Source organism: Tiliqua scincoides, chromosome 4 (assembly GCF_035046505.1).
Source record: "Tiliqua scincoides isolate rTilSci1 chromosome 4, rTilSci1.hap2, whole genome shotgun sequence".
Lineage (NCBI taxonomy): Eukaryota > Metazoa > Chordata > Lepidosauria > Squamata > Scincidae > Tiliqua > Tiliqua scincoides.
In genome coordinates, this window is record NC_089824.1 from 188953613 (window position 1) to 188977351 (window position 23739).

The 23739-nt window shown below is 41.9% G+C and overlaps 1 protein-coding gene across 3 annotated transcripts in view; it reads left to right on the forward strand.

The window, feature by feature from the left end:
• Positions 1-262: 262 nt before the first annotated feature.
• The window catches only part of KDM5B (lysine demethylase 5B), a 59551-nt gene continuing 36074 nt past the window's right edge, over positions 263-23739 (forward strand). Inside the window, exons 1-5 of one of the 3 annotated variants that reach the window (XM_066623110.1) lie at positions 263-467; positions 16707-16784; positions 19163-19285; positions 20120-20290; positions 22303-22359. In XM_066623110.1, the coding sequence (XP_066479207.1) occupies positions 330-467; positions 16707-16784; positions 19163-19285; positions 20120-20290; positions 22303-22359 (567 nt within the window). In that variant the 5' untranslated portion in view covers positions 263-329. The remainder of the gene's footprint in view (positions 468-16706; positions 16785-19162; positions 19286-20119; positions 20291-22302; positions 22360-23739) is intronic. The other 2 variants (XM_066623111.1, XM_066623112.1) reach the window with 2 other exon arrangements.

The following is a 23739-nucleotide window of genomic DNA, read 5'->3' on the forward strand; positions in this document are numbered from 1 at the left end:
GGGGCAGCCCCAAGTGACCCAGGCCTGAGGTTGGCACCGGGGTGGGGGCGCCTCAGCGGAGGTCCCTCAGCGCTCCCTGAGGGAGTGGCGCCCACGAGCCCCCCACAAGCCAAGGGGCGGGGCGGAGGCGAGGAGGCCGGGAACTCCTGTGGCGGGCGGGAGCGAGCACTCCCCACAGGGCCGGCCTCCTCCACGGACTCTTTTGCGGCCCGCTCTGGCGGAGGCAGACGGGCGTTCTAGCGGCTCGGCGACGCTGTGGCTGTTGGGGATTGTTCGGAGCGGGCGCCTCTCTCTGGCTCTGCTCGTCCTGCCGCCGACCCAGGCCAGCCATGGCCGAGTTCCTGCCGCCGCCCGAGTGCCCGGTCTTCGAGCCCAGCTGGGAGGAGTTCGCCGACCCCTTCGCCTTCATCCACAAGATCCGGCCCATCGCCGAGCAGACCGGGATCTGCAAGGTGCGGCCGCCGCCGGTGAGTGCAGCCTGGACAGCGGCCGAGGCCTGCCCGGAGGAGGCCCCACTAAGCCCCTCGGGACCCTCGGCGGGGCGCGGCAGGCACCCCCGTCAGAAACTTTTCCGCCCGGGGCCCCAACGGTCAGCCAGCCTCACGCCTCCACCCCCTCGGACGTTCAGCAGGCAAACGGCTGTCTCCCCCTTCGCCTCGCCCCCCTTGAACCATCTGTCTGCTCAGGGCCTGGTGGGGGCGGCCCCCGGGCCCCCCCGAAGAGCCTGCCTCGTCCCTGCACGCTGGAGCTCTCAGTGGCGTCCCCGTCCCAGTATGGACTTTGTCTGCGGAGCAGTGGGTGGCCCCTCCGTGTCTCTGACAGCCCAGTCCTACCCACACTTTCCTGGGAGTAAGCCCCGTTGACTCTCATGGGACTTACTCCTGAGTAAACATGCACAGGGTTGGGCTCTGAGGCCGCAATGCTGCCCACACTTACCTGGGAGTAAGCCCCATTGACTCTAATGGGACTTGCTTCTGAGTAAACATGCACAGGATTGGGCTCTGAGGCTGCAATCCTATCCGCACTTTCCTGGGAGCAAGTCCCATTGACTATAATGGGTCTTACTTCTGAGTAGGCGGGCATAGCATTGGGCAATCCTAGCCACACTTTCCTAGGAATAATCCCCATTGACTATAATGGGTCTTACTTCTGAGTAGGCAGGCATAGCATTGGGCAATCCTAGCCACACTTTCCTAGGAGTAAGCCCCATTGACTGTAATGGGGCTTACTTCTGAGTAAACATGCACAGGATTGGGCTGAGTCTCGGAGGCTGGCCTCCCCGAGGGAGACCCACGCTAACATGGCTGCCAGTGAGCTCCCCCTCACTCCCCCCACATCGCCCTCACTTTTGGCCCCCCCTTCACTTTCAACTCTGAGAACTCGCTTTTGTCCCCCCCTCCTGCTCCTCTGCCCAAATAAAGTTGCCTATGATGTCTCCTGTGCCCATCCAGCGGTCTGTCAAGCAAGAGAGAAGCGCACGCTCACAATGGAGACACGTTTCCAGCAGGGCCCCACGGAGAGCAAGAGCGCACGTCCCTTCTTTCAGAAGTGCCTTCTTGGGGCCAAGGGATGCCCTGAGCACAGCCTGCAAAGAGTGGTAGTTGAGGCTTTTGTTTCTAAACAGTAGCAGGAATCCAGTGAGGCATCAGGAGTGCTGGCTTTACCATTTGAAATAACTTCCCAGGCTCAAAAGACTGCTCTGCAAGCCTCCTCTTTAAATTTCAGAAACACTTTTGTTTTTACCTTGTAGACACCTATTGAAGAGAGACTATGATTCATTTTTAAATGTTTTAACAACACACAGACAGAGCTCTGCAGTGAAAGTAGTTGAAGAGAAATGGTTATGCCTAGAAACACGCAGCCATTGTAACAGTTTGCCTTTTTGCAGAGTTAGGCATTTGAAAGGTAGTTAAGCATTTGGTTCAAGTGCTTTGTCTGACAAAGTTTGAGCTCTCTCAGATTCTTGGGGGGCCGGGCTGCTACTTTCATAGAATCACTGTACAGTATAGCAGCCACTGTGTAAAGACCTAAGTGAGACAGCTGCTTGGGTGTTGCCCTCCATGTTGGCATTGTGGTTGAGCTAAGGCTGTAGATTTCCTTATTTCCTTGTTTTCTATATCCATAAAAGCTTTTCTGTGGACACTCCAGAGCCATCTGGCTTAATTCTTTTTCAGGTATCCATACAGCGAAGTTGAGGATATATAAATATAAACATTGGAGTTCTGAGAGATCTTTCTTTTCTTGCAGAATCCTAGGCAGACATGGCCACCATTTTAGAGTGCACTACATAGTGGGAAGGGTGATAAGTCTTCATCATTAGAAGTATAAACAGACACTACTGTAGGTTGCAGAGGGATAATTTTTTGAACCAATAACTTCCTTCAGTGATTGTTTTATTGTTTTTCAGTTTAATTTGCTGTAGCTTTATTAGCACAGTTGTTGTACTTGCACAGAAAAGGTAAACTATGTGGATGAGGAAGGATGTGATAAAGATTTGCTTGTTAGAAAGGAATGCATATTGTTTTCACTAAAATTAAAAGCAGCCCATTTAGGAAGATTTTATTATAACTTGGGCTTTGGATAGTTAATTGTATTATAGTAAGAAATAATTGCAATAGCCCATTGAAAGAGTTTAATTTGGAGGTGAGACATTTTTTATGAACTTGGTGTTCTGTAAGGAAAACTTTAATTCTAGTCATCCTCCACATTCAGATGCTTTTCCATATAGCTTTTTGATCTTAATTGGAAAATGTCACCAAAGACTGACAACTGAAGCATGTGAGAACTTGCTTTATTGTACTGGTTGAGATCTACCAACCTTTGTTCTTGTGCAGTTCCATTTGTTTCAATAAGGTTTGTGTGGAAGCAATGACTGGTGGAGGGCCCTTGCATTCACACTAAGCAAGACAGCCTTCTGATTTAAAAATAATTACTTTTTATATGTAGTTGGTCTCAGAATGTCTTCCAATGTCTATAGGTTTTCCCTTTACATCTTAATTGTATGTGTGAATGCATAGAAAAGTTGTTCCTGAACCAGACAAAAACTCTGCTTCTAAGATTGTGGAACAGAAGTGTTTGCATATCCATTTCAAATTGCTGTGTTTGTAAAATAATTTGAGTGGGCTGTGTTCAGGTGTAGTTTGCAGTATCTTCAAACTTGACATATAGCTTATGTATTTGTAAATATATTTTTTGTGCCAGGACGATCAACTCATTGCCAGGGGACTGAATTACTTGGCTCCGATGGTTATTCCAAATTCAGTCAGGGCATGATAGAAAGAAGTTCTTGGAGCTATTTTTGTTGGAAAAATAAAAAATGAGATATGCTGTACATATTTCATATAAACTTTATTGTATTGTTGCAGTCATGTATGTATTCCAGAAAGGTAAAAGATAATTGACAATCTGCTCTTTGAGGAAATCTTTTAGGAAGGGCACTCATTCCCCAATTTCACTTCTGAATCCGTAGTCTCATACTATCTGAGCTCCTATGCTCCATATTTATGAGGCCTGTATTGGTAGATGACACCACCTTTATTGTAGGGCCTGATCATTCACTACACAAAATGCTGTAGATTGGTCAAAATGCGTCTAGACTACCATGTAGGATAGCGGTCTCCAAACTGGAGATCACTGCATCCAGAAAATCAATCCCCCCAGGTGAACGGAGCTTACTGTTCCGTGGAGGAGCTTTCTGTTTGTGCCGCAGATTGCATCAGCATCAGCCAGCCGCATGTACCCAGAAATCTGGGCACAAGGCCTGCTGGGCTGACTGAACCCGGAAGTGGCTGACCTGCACAATGTTTGGGGGCAATCTGTGATGCGAAGAGGATGCCATTCACCTGAATGAAGTTGCCATTCATCTGGAGGATTTTTGAAAAAGGCATGTCCTGTGTGTGCTGCTGGCAACTTTTTTGAAAATATGGTGGTGTGATATGTTAGAGCCCAGAATTAAATTCATGGTTGCCACTGGTGACCTTTATTTGTGGACCCCTATTTTTTTCCAATGATGTTTGTTCAAATGGATAATTCAGTGGGTAAGTCTGGAATGTATGGGCATAAAAAACAGTACAATCCTATGCTCCACTGAGTTTAGCAGGGCTTACTCTCAGGTAGTGTTCCTGCTAAGGCGTGTGACTGAGTGGCAGCACACCTCATAGCCAGTGAGGTGTGCAGTGTGGAGCTCAGCAACATGGAAGTTCAGCAATGACATCATTGGCAAATGACTGGAGGTGGCATTGTGACAGATCGCAATGTCACACAGCTACCAGAGATCCGCGCACTAGCATGGATACTTTGAAGGGAACACTGGTCCCTGATACGTGTTTTTAATACTCTTTCATGACAGTAAGCCCCATGGAACTCAATCGGTCTCACTTCTGAGTAGGCATATAAAGAATTGTGCTAGTCTGGGAAGAAAATATCTTGTAGAGCAGCCATTTTAGATAGATGTGCCAAAATGTTATGGGTTGTAGTTCAGCCTACAACTTGATTTTATGTAATTAGGCATGCTATTGAAATTAATGGGTTTAGATGTACAGTACCTAACTTTGCATAGGATCAGGTGGATTGTTACAGAAAGCCGAGTCCCAATAAAATCAGTGCAATATATGTGAGGTGTTGTGTACCATTAGAAAAACTTGATGTAACAATATGTTAATTTAGTCTTGACAAGCACAGTATGAAACAAAGTAAAATTTTATTCATTACCTTCATATGAGAGCTGGACAAATGCCCTTTTAATGTAAAATGTTCACAAGTTGGAAAACCTTTCCTTTATATCCATGGATAAGGTACAAAGCAAACAAAATAACAAAACTTATGGACAAGAAGGAAACAGAGTTAGGTCTGGAAATCTTTTCCATTGTCAAATTATTTGATTCTAACCCAAGTTCCTATGTTTTTAGTTGCTCAGAATCAGAAGAGTAGATTCGGCCTTAGCATACCCATGTAAACTTAATATGGAACCTCATATATTAGAATACATGGATCTAGTTATTGTGTTCTATTAATCACATATACATATATTTTCATGGTTAGTTCAATAGAACTAAAATGTATTCTCCATATGCAGGGCTATGGTAATTAAATGGTTTGTTTGACATCATGTATCAGTTTTCCTAAATGAAGAGCTATGAAACAAACCACCTTCACTGAACAGTGTATGCATGAACACTGAAGTGTTCTTAGAAGATGGGTATCCAAAAGCATCACATTCTGACATTAATTTGGGGCTAGAAAAATTTTCAACCAGTTCAAAACTTCAATTATTGGGCCCTTTTGAGTGTTAACTTTGTTTCCATCTTTCCCATATATTTCTGTAGAGAGAACTAAATCCAAGACTACATCTCATGTTCTATGAAACATTCTGCACACAAAGCCAAGGCCCTCCTCCCATTGTCATTATTATCTTCATATTAGCTGTGTTAGGCATCATATTGTGATTTTCGAAACCAAGAACATGCTTCAGGTTTGTGGTCTCAATCCTTCTCATACTGCATTTTCTTGTTTCCTCTAATTATAGTTCTGTGTTGACCTCTAGTACAGAACTATAGTTCTGTATAGTTCTGAATTGGACAGATAATTGTTAGCACGAACTCTAATCAGGTTAGAGGATTTTAAATCATAGTTTAAAATGGATTTACAAACCATGGTTAGGGGCAATTCTGGTTAATGTAAACTATTGTTTATCTGAATATTATTTATTTACTAAATTTCTACCCCTTGTATCTCCCTGAAGGGCATTCAAAGTGAATACCCTCACAAAATATGCTTAGAGGAAAACAGGAAAAGAAGAATATACTATGTACGTCCCTGCAGCCCATTTTGGATCTTCCAGATCAGAAATCAAAGTTTTGAGGCTTTTCTGAGCTAAGCCACTTTGTATGCCTATCTCACTCATACGCTTTCTTATAGAGATTGGGATTCTCCAACTCCTGCATCATGTCTGATGATCAGTTTACATCACAGTCTGTAAAGTTATACAGTGTATTCCCCCTTGTATGATGGTAATCAATTCCAGAGATTGTATTGTGAAAATATTGTAATGTGGACTCAATAATGCATTTTTTTGGTAATTTGTTCCAAAACCTTGGAAGTTGAAGTTTATGCCACAGAACTAAACTGTTTTCCTCTCTAAAAGATGATTTGAAAAGTGACTATTGCACTGTTTAGGGATTATGGTTATTAACTTACATAATGTTGTAATTATAAACCAAAAATTAGAACGCTCTATCCTTCCTTCAATACGCACAGCCCTAATGTTAAAAATACTGCTGTCAGCTGAGATGCTACAAAATGCTTGCTTTTGCATCACTGATTGCCTTTTCTATCACCCACAAAGTCCTCTTAGAAGCAATCGTGAGCCCATTGTAAAGTGAATGACTTACTATGTAGTATACCTTGTTTACAATGGAGAGTACAGAGTGTCCATTGTAAAGTGATTGATCATAAAGTGAACCTACAGCAAGTGGGGGGTCCTTTGTATTTATTGATGCTCAGGATCTTGAATTGGAACTAGCTGGGTGTACTACTTTTTCCAAGTTAATTTAATACAATTAATACATACAATTTAATTAGGTGGAGATAAGGGCCTGTTTGGCCACGTTAATAGGAGCCTGTGCCTAATACTCTAATGAGCTTATCAAAACTCCATGTAGAATGAAATCATTTTCATGTCGCCGAAATTATTGAACATTTAAACATGCAACGTGTTAGTCTTATAGAACCTTCTTGGTGGCTGCATCTAGGCTGTGGAATTTCCTTTCCAGAAAGGCTTATATTATTGCTCTTCTGCAAATGTCTAAGGGCCCAATCCTATCCAACTTGCCTGAATCAATGCTGCTGTGCCCACAGGGCATGCTCTGCTTCCAGCTGTGGGGGGGGGCAGTCATGGTGGCTTAAAGTCATGTTGCTGCTCAGTTGCTGTTGTTCAGAGCTGCATTGAGACTGCATCTGTACTTGAAAGCTGGTTAGGATTGGGCCCTAGGTGTCCCATCAAGACAGTTGCATTTCAGAAGGTTTTTGGATTCATTGAGCTGTGATTACTTGACTGCAGGCACTATGATTTGATTTTGTTATTGCCTTTTATAGTATGATGGTTATATTAGTGTGTGTCAGCTACTTTGTAGACCCATCTGGATTGAAAAGTATAGTGAAAGTATGCTAGATCAATATTCCATTTTAACTTTGTCATTTTCTCCGATGGTCAGGAATCATGGTCTTTGACACCTGTTCATCTTACAGTGTGTTCATGTTCATCCAGGTGTAGTGTATTTTTTTTCTCTGAGCCTGCATTTACAGCAGTGGTTTTCACATATTTAGCACTGGGACCCACCTTTTAGAATGAGAATCTGTTGGGACCCATCGGAAGTGATGTCATGACCTAAAGTGACATCATCAAGCAGGAAAATTTTTAACAATCCTGGGCTGCAATCCTACCCACACTTACCCAAGAGTAAGTCCCATTTACTATCATTGTTAAAAGAATATACATAGTAGCTTGTTAAAAGTACAAGTCTGTAACATTTCCCCAAATGCAGTTACATACCATGGTAGCATTAAGTCTAATATATTAAAAATAAAATATTGAAATGAATGGGGACCCACCTGAAATTGGCTTGCAACCCACATAGTGGGTCCCGACCCATAGTTTGAGAAACACTGATTTACAGAATGATTCATTTCCAATGTAAGCTGCATTTTTTTGTTAATTATTTTTTATTCAGTTGAACTCAGATGCTCACTTTTCTTTTTAAATTAGCATTGTACAAATTGCTCTAGGGCAGTTATTGAGAAGAGGGTCAGTACTAATAAACCATAAGCAAAAATAGCAGGTCAGGATTAATGCTTTGCTTTTGGTTTTTACTCTCAGTAGAAAAGTGCTGAGTTTGGAAAACATCTGCTTTTTAAGAAGACTTTCCCTGTTTCAGAAGTAGTGTAGTAAAGAGGAGAACTTTTCCTTGAAGTCAAAGTAATTGTTACTAGACATAATCGAAACAAAAATCTTCTCTCATTTTAATGAAGATGACAAACTTTCTCAGTATACTGCAGGAGCAGTGAAGTGCAAAAGTTGTCACTCTGATCATTAGTTGATAAGGTGTTATCTTCCCCCCCCCCCAGTATTCTCTGTCATGAAGCAGTGCTTTGCTGTGAGCAGTGTTTTCCAAATGAGAGTATAATGTTACTTCCTTGTAGAATAAAATTGCTATCAATGCTTACATGGCCTGCTTTTAAGCACTTTGTGATAGCTGGGGCCCAGTTTAATCTGTCACCCCTGGAAGTGATGTGAGCTTCTAAGTGTGACATCACACCTGCAGTTTTTTTAATGGAAAGCAAGTGAAAAAAGGAGGCCACTGGCCTCTCCTCCAGCCCCCAGTGGTCACCAGCAAAAGTGCCTCATTTTTGTTGCTGGAAAGAAACTGAAGGCAGCAGCGGTGAAAACAGTCTGTGGCTGCCCCCTGTCCAAGCTTCAGTGCCCCTCCTGCTTGCCCCCCAAATGAAAAGCAAGCGGGTGACAAACAGCCACATACCATTTTTGTGGCCATCTCCTGCAATCTCCAGCAAAAAAAGCTGCAAAAAGCACCAGTTTTTCACTGGAAACTGCAGGAGGCAGCAGTGGCAGAAACAGTTATGGCCGCTCACTGCCCACTTGCTGTGCCACTCCCCATCCCATTCCCCCTTCTGGTCACCCAGCCCTTTTTTCTCTCCTTTTTTGTCACTGCGGCTCCTTCATTGCAGCGGCTTCTGGCATTCCCTCATGACTTTTCTCTCCTCCCCTCTGGGGCTATGGTTGCCACCCTTGTGGTGGACAATTCTAGGGACCGTGAAAAAAGCAGTGGGAATGCCAGAAGCTGCTGCAGCCAAAGAACTGCCACTACGATGGAGAGGCACCTTAGAGAAGAGTGCGCACCAGCTGCCTCCATCTTGGCTGCGGCCGGCATGTCACCTCCCAATGCGTGATACCAGGTCCATGTATCCACGTCTCCCCTAACTATACCAGTGCCTCTAAGATTTTTTTTTGTTTAAACAAACCTATTCTATAGTTGTGCACTTGACCTTATGTGTGTATGTTAAATACAGAAAAATGGAATGTCTGATCCACCTTTGTCTCACAAGTCTTAAAATACAAAAGTTTAGTTGACCGAGATTCATTCATATGTTCATTTACTCCCTTATCTTTAGTCTTGCCTAATCTGTTTGAATCATGCAAGAGCTATAACAACATGGAGGCAGTGTTCTAGGACATAAACTTGATTGTAAGCCATCTTTGTTTGTTGCAAGCGCTGTGTCCTTAACAGTTGCATGGCAAGTGGAAATGCAAGTACTACTGCTTTTCCCAGTATGGAGAAGGAGAACTACCCCCATTGTGTTTGTCTGCCTCCTAATGTCAAAGGGCACAGACTTCATCAGGAAAAAAGGTGGCTGACATAAATTTGCCAAAGCTAGACAGAATAGTACTGGAGGAGTGAACAGATAGAATCTAGAATGAACAAGAGATGGAAGAAGCAAAATTACTGAAAATAAGTACCCTTGTGTTAAAGTTAAACATGTTATTGAGTGTATTTAGTAACTTTCATTACATTCTAACAACTTTCTCAACCCATGCATTCAGATTGCAGAAATTATTAGTTTTAAAATATTAATATAGACAAATTGGAAAGTCATAAGGGTGCATCTTTGTAGTGGTGGCTCGTAGCAAAAAGTAGATTTAGTGTAATCTGTTACTGGAGTTTGGGATGTGCTTTGGAGTTTGCACCACAATCAAATAGGAAATTCTCAGTTTATCCTTTTCTTATGTATGCTGTTAATCTGAGGAGTGCAGTGAAGGCATCTTGGAACCAAATCTGAGGGCCAAATCAACATTGTTGCAAATGCATAGTGTGGCCCATTGCTTAATTTTTTGAAACAGCACACTGGAAGAGAGCTCGGAATGGTATAAAACTGTGCCCGGGATAGAAGGGTTTAACGTCTTTATTCCCATCCTGATTGCATCCCTTATGTCTTGGGATGCATCCCATTTCTGCCCAACGTCACATATATGCAACAGGGATCAAATGTATACACCTTCTGTGCTGTGCAGAAATGGGTTAATTAAAAGAAAATCCAAATCTTCAGTTGAAAACCAATGGCATTTTTCCCCCCACTTCAATAAAAATAGCATGCAAGGGGTGCAATGGTGTGGGAATCGCAGTGGAAGCAAAGAGCTGAAGGTTCTCAACTGCTGTGGTATTGGGTTCCCCCTGGCATGCATTTTACAAAATGGAACACAAAAAAGGAGCCATGTTGCGCATTTATAGTAGCATGTAGGTTGACCCTTAGGCAGTGGTTCTCAAACTGGGGCATTGCAATGCCCCAGCCTGAAGACCATGGACTCTGCTCCCTTGAGGGGCGGAGGAAGGCAGCGACGTGATCCCCAGTATTGCACCGCTGCACGTGCAGAGGGGGCTTTCCCTAGCAAGCCTTACCTGCTGCCCGGGTCTGGGGAGCCCCATGGGGGGCTCTGCAGGGCTTCCAGCAGTGTGAAATGAATGAAAACCACGATTACAACCCGCTTCCAGTTTCGCGTTTGCAGCCCAGAAGTGGGCCATGATCGTGTTGCTACCTTCCCCCTGCCCCGCAAGCACTTGGAGCAGCTCAAACTCTCCCTGAGAGTTTGAGATCCGCGGCCCTAAGGGTTTAAAACTGTGAGGCAAAGCAATTTCTTCTCTTTCTCTGAGCCACTTCATTGTGTGATTATCTGAATTTTTCAAATAAGCCCTCCTTATTGGTTATAAAATATAACCAACTCCATCGCAGTTCATTTTGCTTAAGCAATCATTGCGAACCATTCACTGTGATCCTGAGTAGTTCTCAGTAGTCCAGATTGAATTGAACAGCCCTTGGAAAAGTCTGCTGTCCTTTGTGAAGGAGGCCTTTTATCCAATATTGCTTTCTGCTCCTGGGAAATCTTCCATCCTAACTATACTCTTCCTATATTCCAAACCTGTCCTACTGTGACCATAACAGCTGTTTGGGGATATGATAGTTTGAGACTGTTTTGGTAGACTTTCCTTGGATCTGCTTCTTGGATGCTTAATTGAACAACCATCCTCTCTTTTTCCTTCGTTGGACATCTAGAAGTGGATTTTAAAGAGTGTTTCATTTTTAAATTTTAAAGAGACCGTCCTATGTGTGATTATATTAATGCTATTTTTTTCCTGAGGGATGGCTCAAGTTGGTTCAGGTAAAGATATACCCAAACCTTGCTAAATGATAAGTAACCCAGTGACTTTTACTCTAAAATATGTTTTATCTATGATGAAGTAAATAATAATAATTATAATTATAATTATAATTAATTCAGGTATTTCTATACCGCCTTTCTTGGTCCTCAGATTTCTCCTTGGACTTTATTCAAGGCGGTTTACATAGGCAGGCAAATTAAATCCCTGTAGGGATTTTTACAATTTCAAAGAAGGTTCTATCTTTCAAGAAACCACAACATTCAGATGTTTCTTTCTGATCTGGCCGCACATTCTGGCCTCCATCCTCCCACGCTCAGAGCAGATGGAATAACTCGGCTCAGCTTGTCAAGCTGCTTCAAGGTTGCAAGGTGCCGGTGGCCTTGAACTGGCGACCTGCGGATGTTATCTTCAGGCAAATGGAGGCTCTACCCGCTAGACCAGACCTCCTGCTTGTTCTGTTGCATCCTTCAACATGTAGCAACCAACCTGATATTTCTTGTGAACTATGGCATGCTAAGGCATGCCTAATGTGTGATGAACCAGACAGAGAGACAAGTGAATACACCCAAGGCTGTTAGCACAGCTTGGAGTTGATGTGCAGCGTAAATTAAGAGGCTTGGTGTACACACCTTAAACCCAAGGGCAGATTGCTTGATATGAAGCAGTGGATCAAATACCTCTTATATTCTGCTCTGCAGTACTTTTACAGAATAATAAACTTTCAGGTTCTCTCTATGGAGCAGTGAATAAGAAATTGGATAACTGAGAAATTGAATATTTAAAGTGATTAGTTCATACAGCAATTGATTTTCTGGGATAAAACAAGGTACTGTACAGTATTATCTAGAAACAAGGTTGCTGCTGGTGTTCTTGGTTATCTGGCCTGTAGCCAGTATTCAGAATTTTCTTGACCTTTTTCAGTGCTACTACAATTCTAGAGTGTACTAGTGTTGTAACTAGGCTTTAAAATAATACAGTTAGTTTAAACTAATATGTATCATTAAAATATTATTAATAGTAATTACCCTTATTGTGTTTTATTTGGTACATCTTTGTTTATATGGCAAGCAGACCATGAGTAAGTTCTCATTTTTATTATCTTATTAGACACTGTACAATCATTCCTCTGTCTGAGGAATCTGATTATACAGCAGAATCTGATATTATGATGGAAAACAAACTTTAATAAATCAATCCCATTATGTTAAGGAAAAGAACAATAATAATAATAATAACCCCTGCTAACTGAGTAAGAGGCACTTTTTCAAGTGAGTGCTCATTTATTTAGGGGAGAGTAACTGGCCCTCCTCACCCCAGCAGTGTCTTTTTTAGTGGCTGCCTGCTGGTGTTCTTTTGCATCTTTTTAGGTTGTGAACCCTATTGGGACAGGGAGCTATTAGTTATTTGATTTTTCTCTGTAAACCACTTTGTGAACTTTTTGTTGAAAAGCGGTATATAAATACATGTTATATGAAGAATAATGGAGTGGCAAATATAGAGCCAAAGGATAAATTATTACTGGAGATTTTGGAAAGATGTTGGAAATAGTATGAGTCAGGTAAAGAGGGTTAGCTAACTCTTCAGTGAGGCAACTTGTGTGGGTGATGAATGCTGTTCACCAACCATATGTGAAAAATTATCTATGGGGTGGAGGAACTAGTGCTTTTAGTCTGCTTGCAGACTTGATTTTTGAAGGGATTGCAGAAATATAATGTTAGTAAGAAACAGGGATAAAATTAATAGAATTAACTTTAAAATGTTACTTGTTTGGAAAGATACCTACCGTATTTTTCGCTCCATAAGACGCACTTCCCCCCCCAAAAAAAAGTGGGGGGAAAAGTGCGTGCGTCTTATGGAGCGAATACTGCAAAAAACAAACAAACAAAAACTCCGCCCCTGGCCCCGCCCCCTGCCCGCGGCTCCGCTTCCCAGGAAAGTGTGGGTGGGGTGGCAGTCTTGCTGAGCAAGCCCGCGTGTCTACTCAGAAGTAAGTCTCAGCATCATTGGGGCTCACTCCCAGGAAAGCGTGGGTGGGGTGGCAGTCTTGCTGAGCAAGCCCGCGTGTCTACTCAGAAGTAAGTCTCAGAGTCACTGGGGCTCAATCCCAGGAAAGCGTGGGTGGGGTGGCAGTCTAGCTGCCCAATCCTGTGCATGCCTACTCTGAAGTAAGTCCCATTAGAGTCAGGGGGGCTTACTCCCAGGAAAGCCTCTCTCTGCCCCCCCAAGCCTAGAGCATCACATCCTCTCTCCCCCCCCCAAGTCTGGAGCATCACAGCTTCTCTCTTCCCCCCCCCAAGCCTAGAGCATTACAGACTCTTCCCTCCCCCCAAGCCTAGAGCATCACAACTTCTCTGCAACACAAACACTTTCCCCTCTCTCACACACAGAGGCTGCCCCCTTCACTTACACACACAGATGCTCTGCCCCCCCCACTCACACAGCAGGGGAGGGGCACTTTCACTCACCTCATCCAGCATCTGAATGTAAGCCCCCCCCCCCATCACAAAGAAAAAACTGTCTCCTTGGTCAGAATGCCAGTGTTTGCTTATTGCACAAGCCCCAGGTAAGGCTCGGTTCTCACCATAAATCCAGAGGTTTGTTGTGTCTTGAGAATTCAAGTTGTGGTTGGACTTTTCACTTGTTCATTTGTATTGGAATCACGGAAGAACTGGCGAGGAGGTAGATGTGGTGTCAGCAGTGGCCCCTTTAAGGGTAAGGCCTGGGCATCCAGCAGAGTGTGCTGCACAGCTGCAGCCACTGGAAGGCAATAGGGCCCTCAGGGATATAAGGAGTACCAGAGGCAGAAAGGGTTTGTGGGTTTTGAAGGAGTGCAGGTTGGAGGTAGGAGAGGAGACTGACTGGATTTATTGAATTTGGAATCTGACTGTGGATTGTGACTGGACTTGGATACCCTGATGGATTGACTGACCTACCTGGAACCTGACCTTGGACTGTAATTTGGCTTATTGGCTCTGGACTCTGATTTGGTAACTCTGATTTACGGGACTGATTTACTTGGCATCTGTGGACTGGAACTGGACTCACTTTTGCTTGCTGCACTGGTGAGTTGCACAAGGGGGACTGATCAGCCTTAAGCGGGCACGAGGCCCAGTGGATTGGAATTTAGCAGAACATCATTGTAGCAGAAAGATAATGTGATCCCCTATTTGTGTGCACTTGCTTTTGTGAGCTTCATAAATTCTGACTCTAGCGATGATTTCTTGGGTTTTCCAGAAAACTAGAGTACTCAACCTTTAAGTCTCTCCATTTGTTAATGACAGTGATAATGGTTCTTAATGCCACTGTTGACTGCTGTTCACTTTACATGGTTCAAATGTTATTCTGTTATAGTTTATTAAATATTTTATTACACTATTTGGTTCAGAAAATTTTTTTCCTTGTTTTCCTCCTCTAAAAACGAGGTGTGTCTTATGGTCAGGTGCGTCTTATGGAGCGAAAAATACGGTATTTCATATTTCTTCAGTTTTACCCAGAACTTAAAATTGTTCTGTTTAGGCCTGGGTGGGTGGCAGAGCCCACCGCTTTCTCTTTTCTTTTTAAAAAATATTTCAGTTTTCCCTACGTATTCATATTTCTTCTTGACTGAGTCATAACCACATAAGAACATAAGAACAGCCCCACTGGATCAGGCCATAGGCCCATCTAGTCCAGCTTCCTGTATCTCACAGCGGCCCACCAAATGCCCCAGGGAGCACACCAGATAACAAGAGACCTCATCCTGGTGCTCTCCCCTACATCTGGCATTCTGACTTAACCCATTCCTAAAATCAGGAGGTTGCGCATACACATCATGGCTTGTACCCCATAATGGATTTTTCCTCCAGAAACTTGTCCAATCCCCTTTTAAAGGCGTCTAGGCTAGACGCCAGCACCACATCCTGTGGCAAGGAGTTCCACAGACCGACCATGCGCTGAGTAAAGAAATATTTTCTTTTGTCTGTCCTAACCCGCCCAACACTCAATTTTAGTGGATGTCCCCTGGTTCTGGTATTATGTGAGAGTGTAAAGAGCATCTCCCTATCCACTCTGTCCATCCCCTGCATAATTTTGTATGTCTCAATCATGTCCCCCCTCAAGCGTCTCTTTTCTAGGCTGAAGAGGCCCAAACGCTGTAGCCTTTCCTCATAAGGAAGGTGCCCCAGCCCCGTAATCATCTTAGTTGCTCTCTTTTGCACATTTTCCATTTCCACTATGTCTTTTTTGAGATGCGGCGACCAGAACTGGACACAATACTCCAGGTATGGCCTTACCATAGATTTGTACAACGGCATTATAATACTAACCGTTTTGTTCTCAATACCCTTCCTAATGATCCCAAGCATAGAATTGGCCTTCTTCACTGCTGCCGCACATTGGGTCGACACTTTCATCGACCTGTCCACCACCACCCCAAGATCTCTCTCCTGATCTGTCACAGACAGCTCAGAACCCATCAGCCTATATCTAAAGTTTTGATTTTTTGCCCCAATGTGCATGACTTTACACTTACTGATAGTTTGTGCAACCAGGTTTGTAACATGACAGGTATTTTGTGTTTCATTGAACTCTAGAAGAAAAGATGAAGCAAGAACCAAGCTATATAAGTCATATAAACCACATGATAGTTTGTGCAACCAGGTTTGTAACATGACAGGTATTTTGTGTTTCATTGAACTCTAGAAGAAAAGATGAAGCAAGAATCAAGCTATATAAGTGATCAAATGTAACACTGTGTAGGTATTTTTGCATTTTAGGGGCTACATAGTGGGACTTGCAAATATTTCATTATTAAAAAGAAAGTTTGCAACTTAGCCTTATACAGTACACATAGGGGTTTCTCCTCTTCTGTAAGCAACTGAATGTAATATATGCACAACAGTGTATATTGTTTTTGTTCTTATTGGTGATATTAAAAACAGCTAAATTGATGATACTTAGTTCTTGGTCACTGGAAAAAGAGAAATATTACCTGTACCAATTACTTGAAGGCAGATTTTTTTTTTTACAAGTTTGTAGAACGAAGGTGATATGTTTCCATTATTTATAGTTTTGTATCTTTCCTGTATTGAAGAAAAAGCATAGCCATCTGCAAGGATACTTCCACACAATCTTACTAAGTAGTTTGTGTGATATCTGCTTGAGATACAGTTACAATAGAATTGGTTTATACTGGGAATATTGGTTTTTTATATTTTCATTTATTGAGACACTTCAAGTCTACCGTTTTGCTGGAGAACAATAGTATTGCTGGAGAAACAAACATTTCATTAAAGTTCAATATTTATGAAATCATAACACCACACTATAGAAGGACACTGTCTTAATAGTTTCAAGAGGTAACTATGAAATCTGTTTTTTTTATTAGATTTCTCTACTTCGGAAAATATAATGATCTTTCTTATGTATGAACTTCTGTTTGTGAATGCACTGTACTAAAAACATGATGATTTTTGTACTGATTTTTTTCTTTCTGTTCCTTAGGATTGGCAGCCGCCATTTGCATGTGATGTTGATAAACTTCACTTTACTCCACGAATCCAAAGGCTAAATGAATTGGAGGTAAGGCAGTAATAAACAAATGTAAATTTACAGTAGGCTCTGCTAAAATTAGGATTTGAGATTGCAGTGAGAAACATGCAGTGTTCTATTGTTTAATTAAAATAACATCTCTTATTTCAGATATATTTTTAGGTGTCATACATATAACTGGGGAATGTACATTATCCTTAAAAATGACTGAACCCAAGCTGTACTCAGGAGTTCCTTGTCTTGTAATAGACAAGTGTAAGTTCATGAAAATTCTCAAAGTGTTTTCCTTGCAGCAAATAGGTTTGATGGCCAGTTGTTCATTGGATAAATCTGGACTCTGAGTATTAGTTTTGACTTCAGAGCCCAGACTTCCTTTACCTGTTCACCTTCTAACAGCTGATGGATGCTTTGAAAGCATTGCCAGACAGGGCCTGTGAGAGGAATTCTGTCAGGGGGTACAAAGTTCCTTTTGGGCCCCTTTGTAAAGGGGGAGGGGTGAAACAGAGCAGGGGAGGGTGGCGACTGATGAGCTGAATGGGGGCAGGAAAGGGCAAAACAGAGTGGGTGGAGGATGGAGACAGTTGGAAAAGCATTTGGTCTACCCACCCATATGACATCAGTAGCAAGATACAGTAATAATGGAAAACAAAACACACTCATAAGTCTCTCTAAAATCTTTTAAACATAGAAAATTGTGCAGATAATTAGCATCATCGTATTTAGGCTCACATTAGAATGGAAAGTGTCCTGTGCTTACAAAAACTTGCTTCTGCAGCTACTGTAGTCTTGCAGCTTTGTCCCCGAGCTCCTATACATTTCTTCATGGTAAGCAGATCCACAAGCGAAAGAGCTACTGTAGTAGGCCGGTTTCCTCCAGATTTGACATTGTGTTAAGGAGTGTCATACATGCATTCCTTGGCCCAGCATATATGCTTTGTCAGCAGCTGCAGCCGAATGCTCGTGGTAGTATCCCCAGGATCCCATGAGAGCAACAAGTCTGAGTAGATAGGAAAATGTAAGATCCCAGAAAATTTCTGGGCGCCCTCCTTTGGCTTCTGGGTCCCTTTTTGACCCTGGGCCTGGGTACAAATTACACCCTTTACCCCCTCTCCCTGGCCTTGTTGCCAGAATACAAAGTGAGCTGGACTTCCTTACCCCATATGGGGTGGGGAAGGCATGACTACTAGGCTGTTCAGTCTGAGAATAGCAGCATTTCAGTTGTGCACTTGATCTCCACTACATGTGGTGCTTAGCCTCCATTCTGCAGTGGTCTGTTTGTTGGGAGAAGGGGTTTTATGGTGCATCCTCAACAGATAGATCAGTAGGTTGAGGAAATGGCAAAGACAGAAGATTAAGTGTGAAGGCCTCAACAGCTGCCACAGGGAGTGGCTTCTCCTATGTTTTGACCTGTAGGATGCCTTTGGGGGCAAGATACCCCATATTTTTCTGTTCAGAGTTCAGTTTTCAGCTCATGTACCTTCAAATGATATCCATGGGGAAGAGATGAAAAGAATGACATAGAATAGTGAAGAGTTAGACATTGTATGTATTCATTACATTTCTATCCTAGCCTTACGCTGCGGGGCTCAGAGAGGCATTATGTTTCTTTCCCAGCCCATTAAAATGTTGGGCAGGTAGTAGGGGCAAGTACCCTGAACCTCTCACATATAGGGGACATTGACAAATCATTCACTCTGAAACAAAAATGACATTGATGCAGGCAGGGTGCAATGAAAAGGAAGAGGAACCTCAATATTCAGCACCTGGCTGCCCCAGAAGCTGAACAAACATCCAGGATGGGGAACCTGAACACTGGAAAGCCTCATTAATGTTCCTTGGGAACAACATCAGGTGTGTCAGCACTTCTGTCTGACACTTCTCCCATGGCAGTTACACATTTTATCTGAACTTGTGTCCAGCTCCCTCGACAAGTGCAGATGTAAGGGTGTTTGTTGCTTGTTGTTGCATTTTCAGGACAGAGTGTGCAACAGTTTGATAAAATGCTGGCACTCTGTTTTAAACAAATATTAATCCTGTTCCACCCACTTCAGAAGCTTCTTTTGACTTCCTTTAGTATAAAATTCCATCACCTAATGAATCAAGTAAAGTAATTGTGCTTTTCCATTTTTAAAGAGGAAGGAATATTTTAAACAAATGTATTTCAGTGTTAAGTTAGAATGCCAAATGTATTTGTGTAGAAAGGCTACATTCTAGTTGATTACATAGCATCTCAAGTACAGCAGATGTTTCCTCCATGCCGTTCATCACTGAAATAAGCACAAACAAATGAGAGTCACGGGTCATCTCTGTCGTTGTCTTTGTTCTCTATCATCTATATCAGGGAATACAAGTTGAAACTTTGAAATGTTATATAAACTGTATTATAAATACACGTTTTGATTTTACAGGCTCAGACTCGGGTAAAACTGAATTTTTTGGACCAGATTGCAAAGTTCTGGGAACTTCAAGGATGCACCCTGAAAATTCCACATGTAGAAAGAAAAATTTTGGATTTGTTCCAGCTTAATAGAGTAAGTCTCATATGTTTATAGAATGAAGGCATGCTTGGTTTTGATGGGAAACAAGACAAAGACTTTGTCTTGAAAGCCATAGAGATGATACATATTTTATGATCTGGGTAGATGACGCTTAGGTAGATTGATTAATTGTTTAAAGCTTCACTTTTGCCTAACACACTGACAGCACAATCCTAATTTGAAGTTGAGCCAGTGCAGCCATCCCTGTGCTGGTTGCAATGTTGCAAATGTACCATAAGGCACATTTGCGGCTACTCAGGAGCCAGTTGGCCTGGCACAAATTCATGCGCTGGCCCTCACCAGCACAGGTATGTTTGTGCTGGGCAGTGCAGGGTGTAAGAAGGGTGATGGGAGGGCAGTTTGGAGATGAGAGGGGTGTTTTTAGGTGAGAGGTGTAATAGGGGGAGAATCAGGTTCAGGAGGAGGCAGGAACGGTGGAGGCCTCCTCTGCCATATCCTAACCCCTGCTCCAGGGTCGGGCAGCCCTAAACAGGCTTCCCAGATTTGTGCCAGTTATACAACTGGCTTCTTGGATTCAAGAAGCCCTATGGGGTGGCTGGAGCTTTACTCGGGATAAGGGGAAATATATCCCCTTACCTTGAGGAGATCTCCAGCCACCTCCTAAACTGCATTGGATGCAGTAAAGGCCATACGGCCTGGCTGCTCCAGCACAGCTTAGGATTGGGTGGCTCATTAGTATCTTTAGTGTCTGGAGGTGTGACATGTATTGATAAAACATCTGCTGAGACAAAGCAGTTTAACTTTCTGAAGTGTGGTAGAAATAGCCTTGTGCGTACATAGATTTTGATACGCAACCATTTTTTGCAGCTTGTTGCAGAAGAAGGTGGATTTGACCTAGTCTGTAAGGACAGAAAATGGACCAAAATAGCCACCAAGATGGGGTTTTCTCCTGGCAAAGCTGTGGGTTCGCATATCCGTGCTCATTATGAGCGCATTCTTTATCCTTACAACCTATTCCAGTCTGGAGCTAGTCTGCTGGTGAGTTTTGTTGACTTAGCCTAGATGGTGGTCCATTGTAGAAAGTTCTCAGATATTTTATCATTGGTTGTAAATGTGTTGTTTAAAATTATTTCTGCAACTAAGATTATATGGTGATGTACACTTTAGAAATCCAAAAGAAAATTTAATATAGTCAAATGTATATTCTTATTTACTCAAAAGGAAAGTGGTCTGGATCAGCTTCCTCCTCCTTTCTTTAGACAAAAAGTCCAGCTGAAATGCAATGATCTGAATATATTAGGGTTTGGTAACTTTTTATTTTAAAAAAATGTTAGTATGATTAAACAGCATTTTTACCATTGAGAAAGAGAGTCAGTAGGTGTGTGTAGTTGGATCTTTCTTGAGACCTCCTCTCTACCATGACTCTTTTTTTCCCCTTAGGAAGTTTTTTTTTATTTTCTTGTACACTCATTAAAAAACTTAAAAACTAAATAAAAGAAAGCAATTAGAATTGGTGTGTTCCCTTTAGCAATTGTACAGTAACTTTATTAGTATACTTGCAGTTGGGCAGGTTGGCTTTTAATCAGTCTGATGTTAAAGAGAGAGCTTTTCATTTGAGAATAGGACTTATTATCACAAAAAAATTGAGTTGCTGTGTTCGCATTCCCCCTCATCTTGAGCATAGTGTAGTTTAGAACAACCTGTGTTCATTCTCCACAGTTTCTGTGCTACTCAGTCATGGTTTGAAGATAAATCTAAATGTTCATAGCATCATTAGAGTTGGAGTCTCTTAGAACTTGGCTAACTGCTCTGTGGATCCATGTGGCACTCTTATTCCCTGTCAGCCTTCATTATAGGTTATGAGAATAATCAGTATGAAAGTCAAACCTAAACTTCAGCTGTCTCTATAATGTAGGCATATCTTGTGTTTCCTTGCTTTGTTTTGGGTTATGTCAGCTGAATTTAAAGGAATCCTACCTGAACATCATACATAAAGAACATCTTGTTAACCCTTCTGCAGTATGATAGGCCTTTTAAATTTCACAGTCTTTGTCATAAGTCTAGAGCATGATCAGCATTTATAGAAGAGGAACATTCATTCACTTAGAATGAACAGAGAATGTTCCTTTTTTAAGGATTCTGATCATACTTGCTATGAGAGAGCTGATGTGAGGGACTCACTCAGTCAGCATATTTTGTACACAACTTGATTCTGGTCTCCATACAACCCTCTCAGCTTGTGGGCAAGCTCAGTTTTCAGATGGGATGTTCTGCCTTTTATCATGAATTGATGCAGTTGTGTGCCCATAAGCATCATAGTTCAAGTTTCAGCCTGGAGTTGTTTTTTGGTATGTCAAATTCTAACTGACCTGAATTCTGAATTGATGACATGCATAGAACTGCTTCAAAATTGGATTACACAGTTAAGTCAACATGCACCAATTGAAAACCATAGCTGCCCATGGCCTAATAGGGTATGTGAATCAGCCCTTGGTCAATAGATGCCTTCATTTCAACTGAATGACCAACTGTTTATGATAATATATTGTAGATAAATAAAGAATGAAACCCGTATTTTCTTAACCAAGCATAGTTACATGTTAGTGTTTTTCAGACCTTCAAAACTGAACTAGTATGTCTGTTATATCTTTTAATGTAAACTCTGATTGCCTAGTGGAAACTGGTAAAGTAGCAGTTCATTTCATTGGTATCCAGGTTTGCATTTTTCTCTAAAGTCTGAATAGAGTGGTGGCTTCTTGTGAAGACTTCTGCTTGACTTTGTATAATCAGGTTTTCATATTTACTCATGATAGGACTGAGGCATACAGAAGAGGGTCTTTAGCTGCATTCTAAAACTGAGCTATTGACTAATTCAAAACCTAATCCAAGCTCAGTAGTCTTCAGATTTGGCTGAGAAGTCTGAAATGAAAACTCATAGCTGTTCAGTAAAGGACCGCTTTAGAAAGAAATGATTTTCAGACAGCTACTTGTGACCTCAAAGGGTCACAGTTCTTTTAAAATGTAACTTTCCAAGCTCTCTCTTGCAATAGGCACCTGACATTTGTTCCAAACTGATGTGTTTAGTGGATGATGCAGTTCTGGAAAAGGTATGTTCAACATAATTTTTTGAATGACAATCCTTCCTTGTATGACAATGTTCTAAGTTGTTAAGGTGCTTCCTGTCCATCCTCCTACATGAAATATGAAACTTTCTATTCTGTGAAGTGAGTCGGTGAATTGAATGAATCCACAAGTTGTTCTTGGTCTCATTTTGCTATTCATTCAAGTTTTCAGTTTTGCTACCTGGTTATATACCTTTCACTACTAGTTCTGTAACAAGGTATTACAATGACATGGTTTCTCCCTTTTTGGGAGACTTAATGCAATATAAGTTAATTGGTGCTGTCACAAGAGCTCCTTGTACAGATATCCAGTTCATTCTGGATACGGGAAGTTGGGAGAAATATACTACCTGCCATCTAAATCAGTTTGTTCTTTGTTGCTGCAGATAATTCTCTTGTATAAGAACATCCATGTGTTTAAGTCTCTGCCTAACTTAGAAAGTGTTTCTTGCATTTAGGGACTGTATGTTCACATTTAGTATAGTATTAGCAAAACTGAAGCTTTGGTTTCCTTCCCTTCTGGTTCTTAATAAGGTGCTTTCCCTTCAACTATCCTGTCAGTTCTCTGGTGCTAAAAGAGAATGCTTGCAGAAGGGAATGGGTCCAGTCACGTGATTGTTGGTTGAACTAGGAAATGGAAAGGAGGCATAGATAGGATTGTATGGAGACAGTAGAGAGGGGAATACTAGGAACCGTGTTTCTGTGGATGGGAAAGATGACAGTGGTGAGTGGTATGAAAGCTTGTTGAAGAGAAATAAACTGTGGCAAAGACTTTAATACAAGTTTATAGCTTCATCTGTGAATTCAGAAATGTTTAATTATTTTCCTGGAATGAAGAATTCAGTTTTGCCATAGGTACAATGTCCATCCTTCTGGAGAAGACTTCATAGCTTGCTTGAGCATTTTGGGGATATTGTGCTTCTATGGTCTCTTTAGGATTAAGAAGTCAAGTGTCAGGTATTCTTTGCTTGAGCTCTGTTCCTTCGTGGTTTTCATTAGACTGCAGTTGGTAACAATTCTTATCATCTGGAAGGGCTGACTGTATATTTTGTGCTTTAGGTCAGAGACAGGCAAATAAAGAACCTTGGAAATGCATCTAGCTGATCCTTGTTTGGACAGCCCCATGCTACCACCATGTTGTTTAAACTACATACCACACTTTGCTGGAGAGAGCACTTTAGTAAGAATAGGTTTGTGTGTGGCAAGGAAGCATGTGCCAGTACACCATTGGCAAAGAGGTCAAAAGTTTGAAAATTTTTTCCTCACTGTTTATCTGTATGGTGTGGTTAGAGTGTTTCTTACATGCTAAAAAAAGTGACATTTAAGAAAAATAGCAACCCTTTGTTTTTAAATCCTCATCACTAC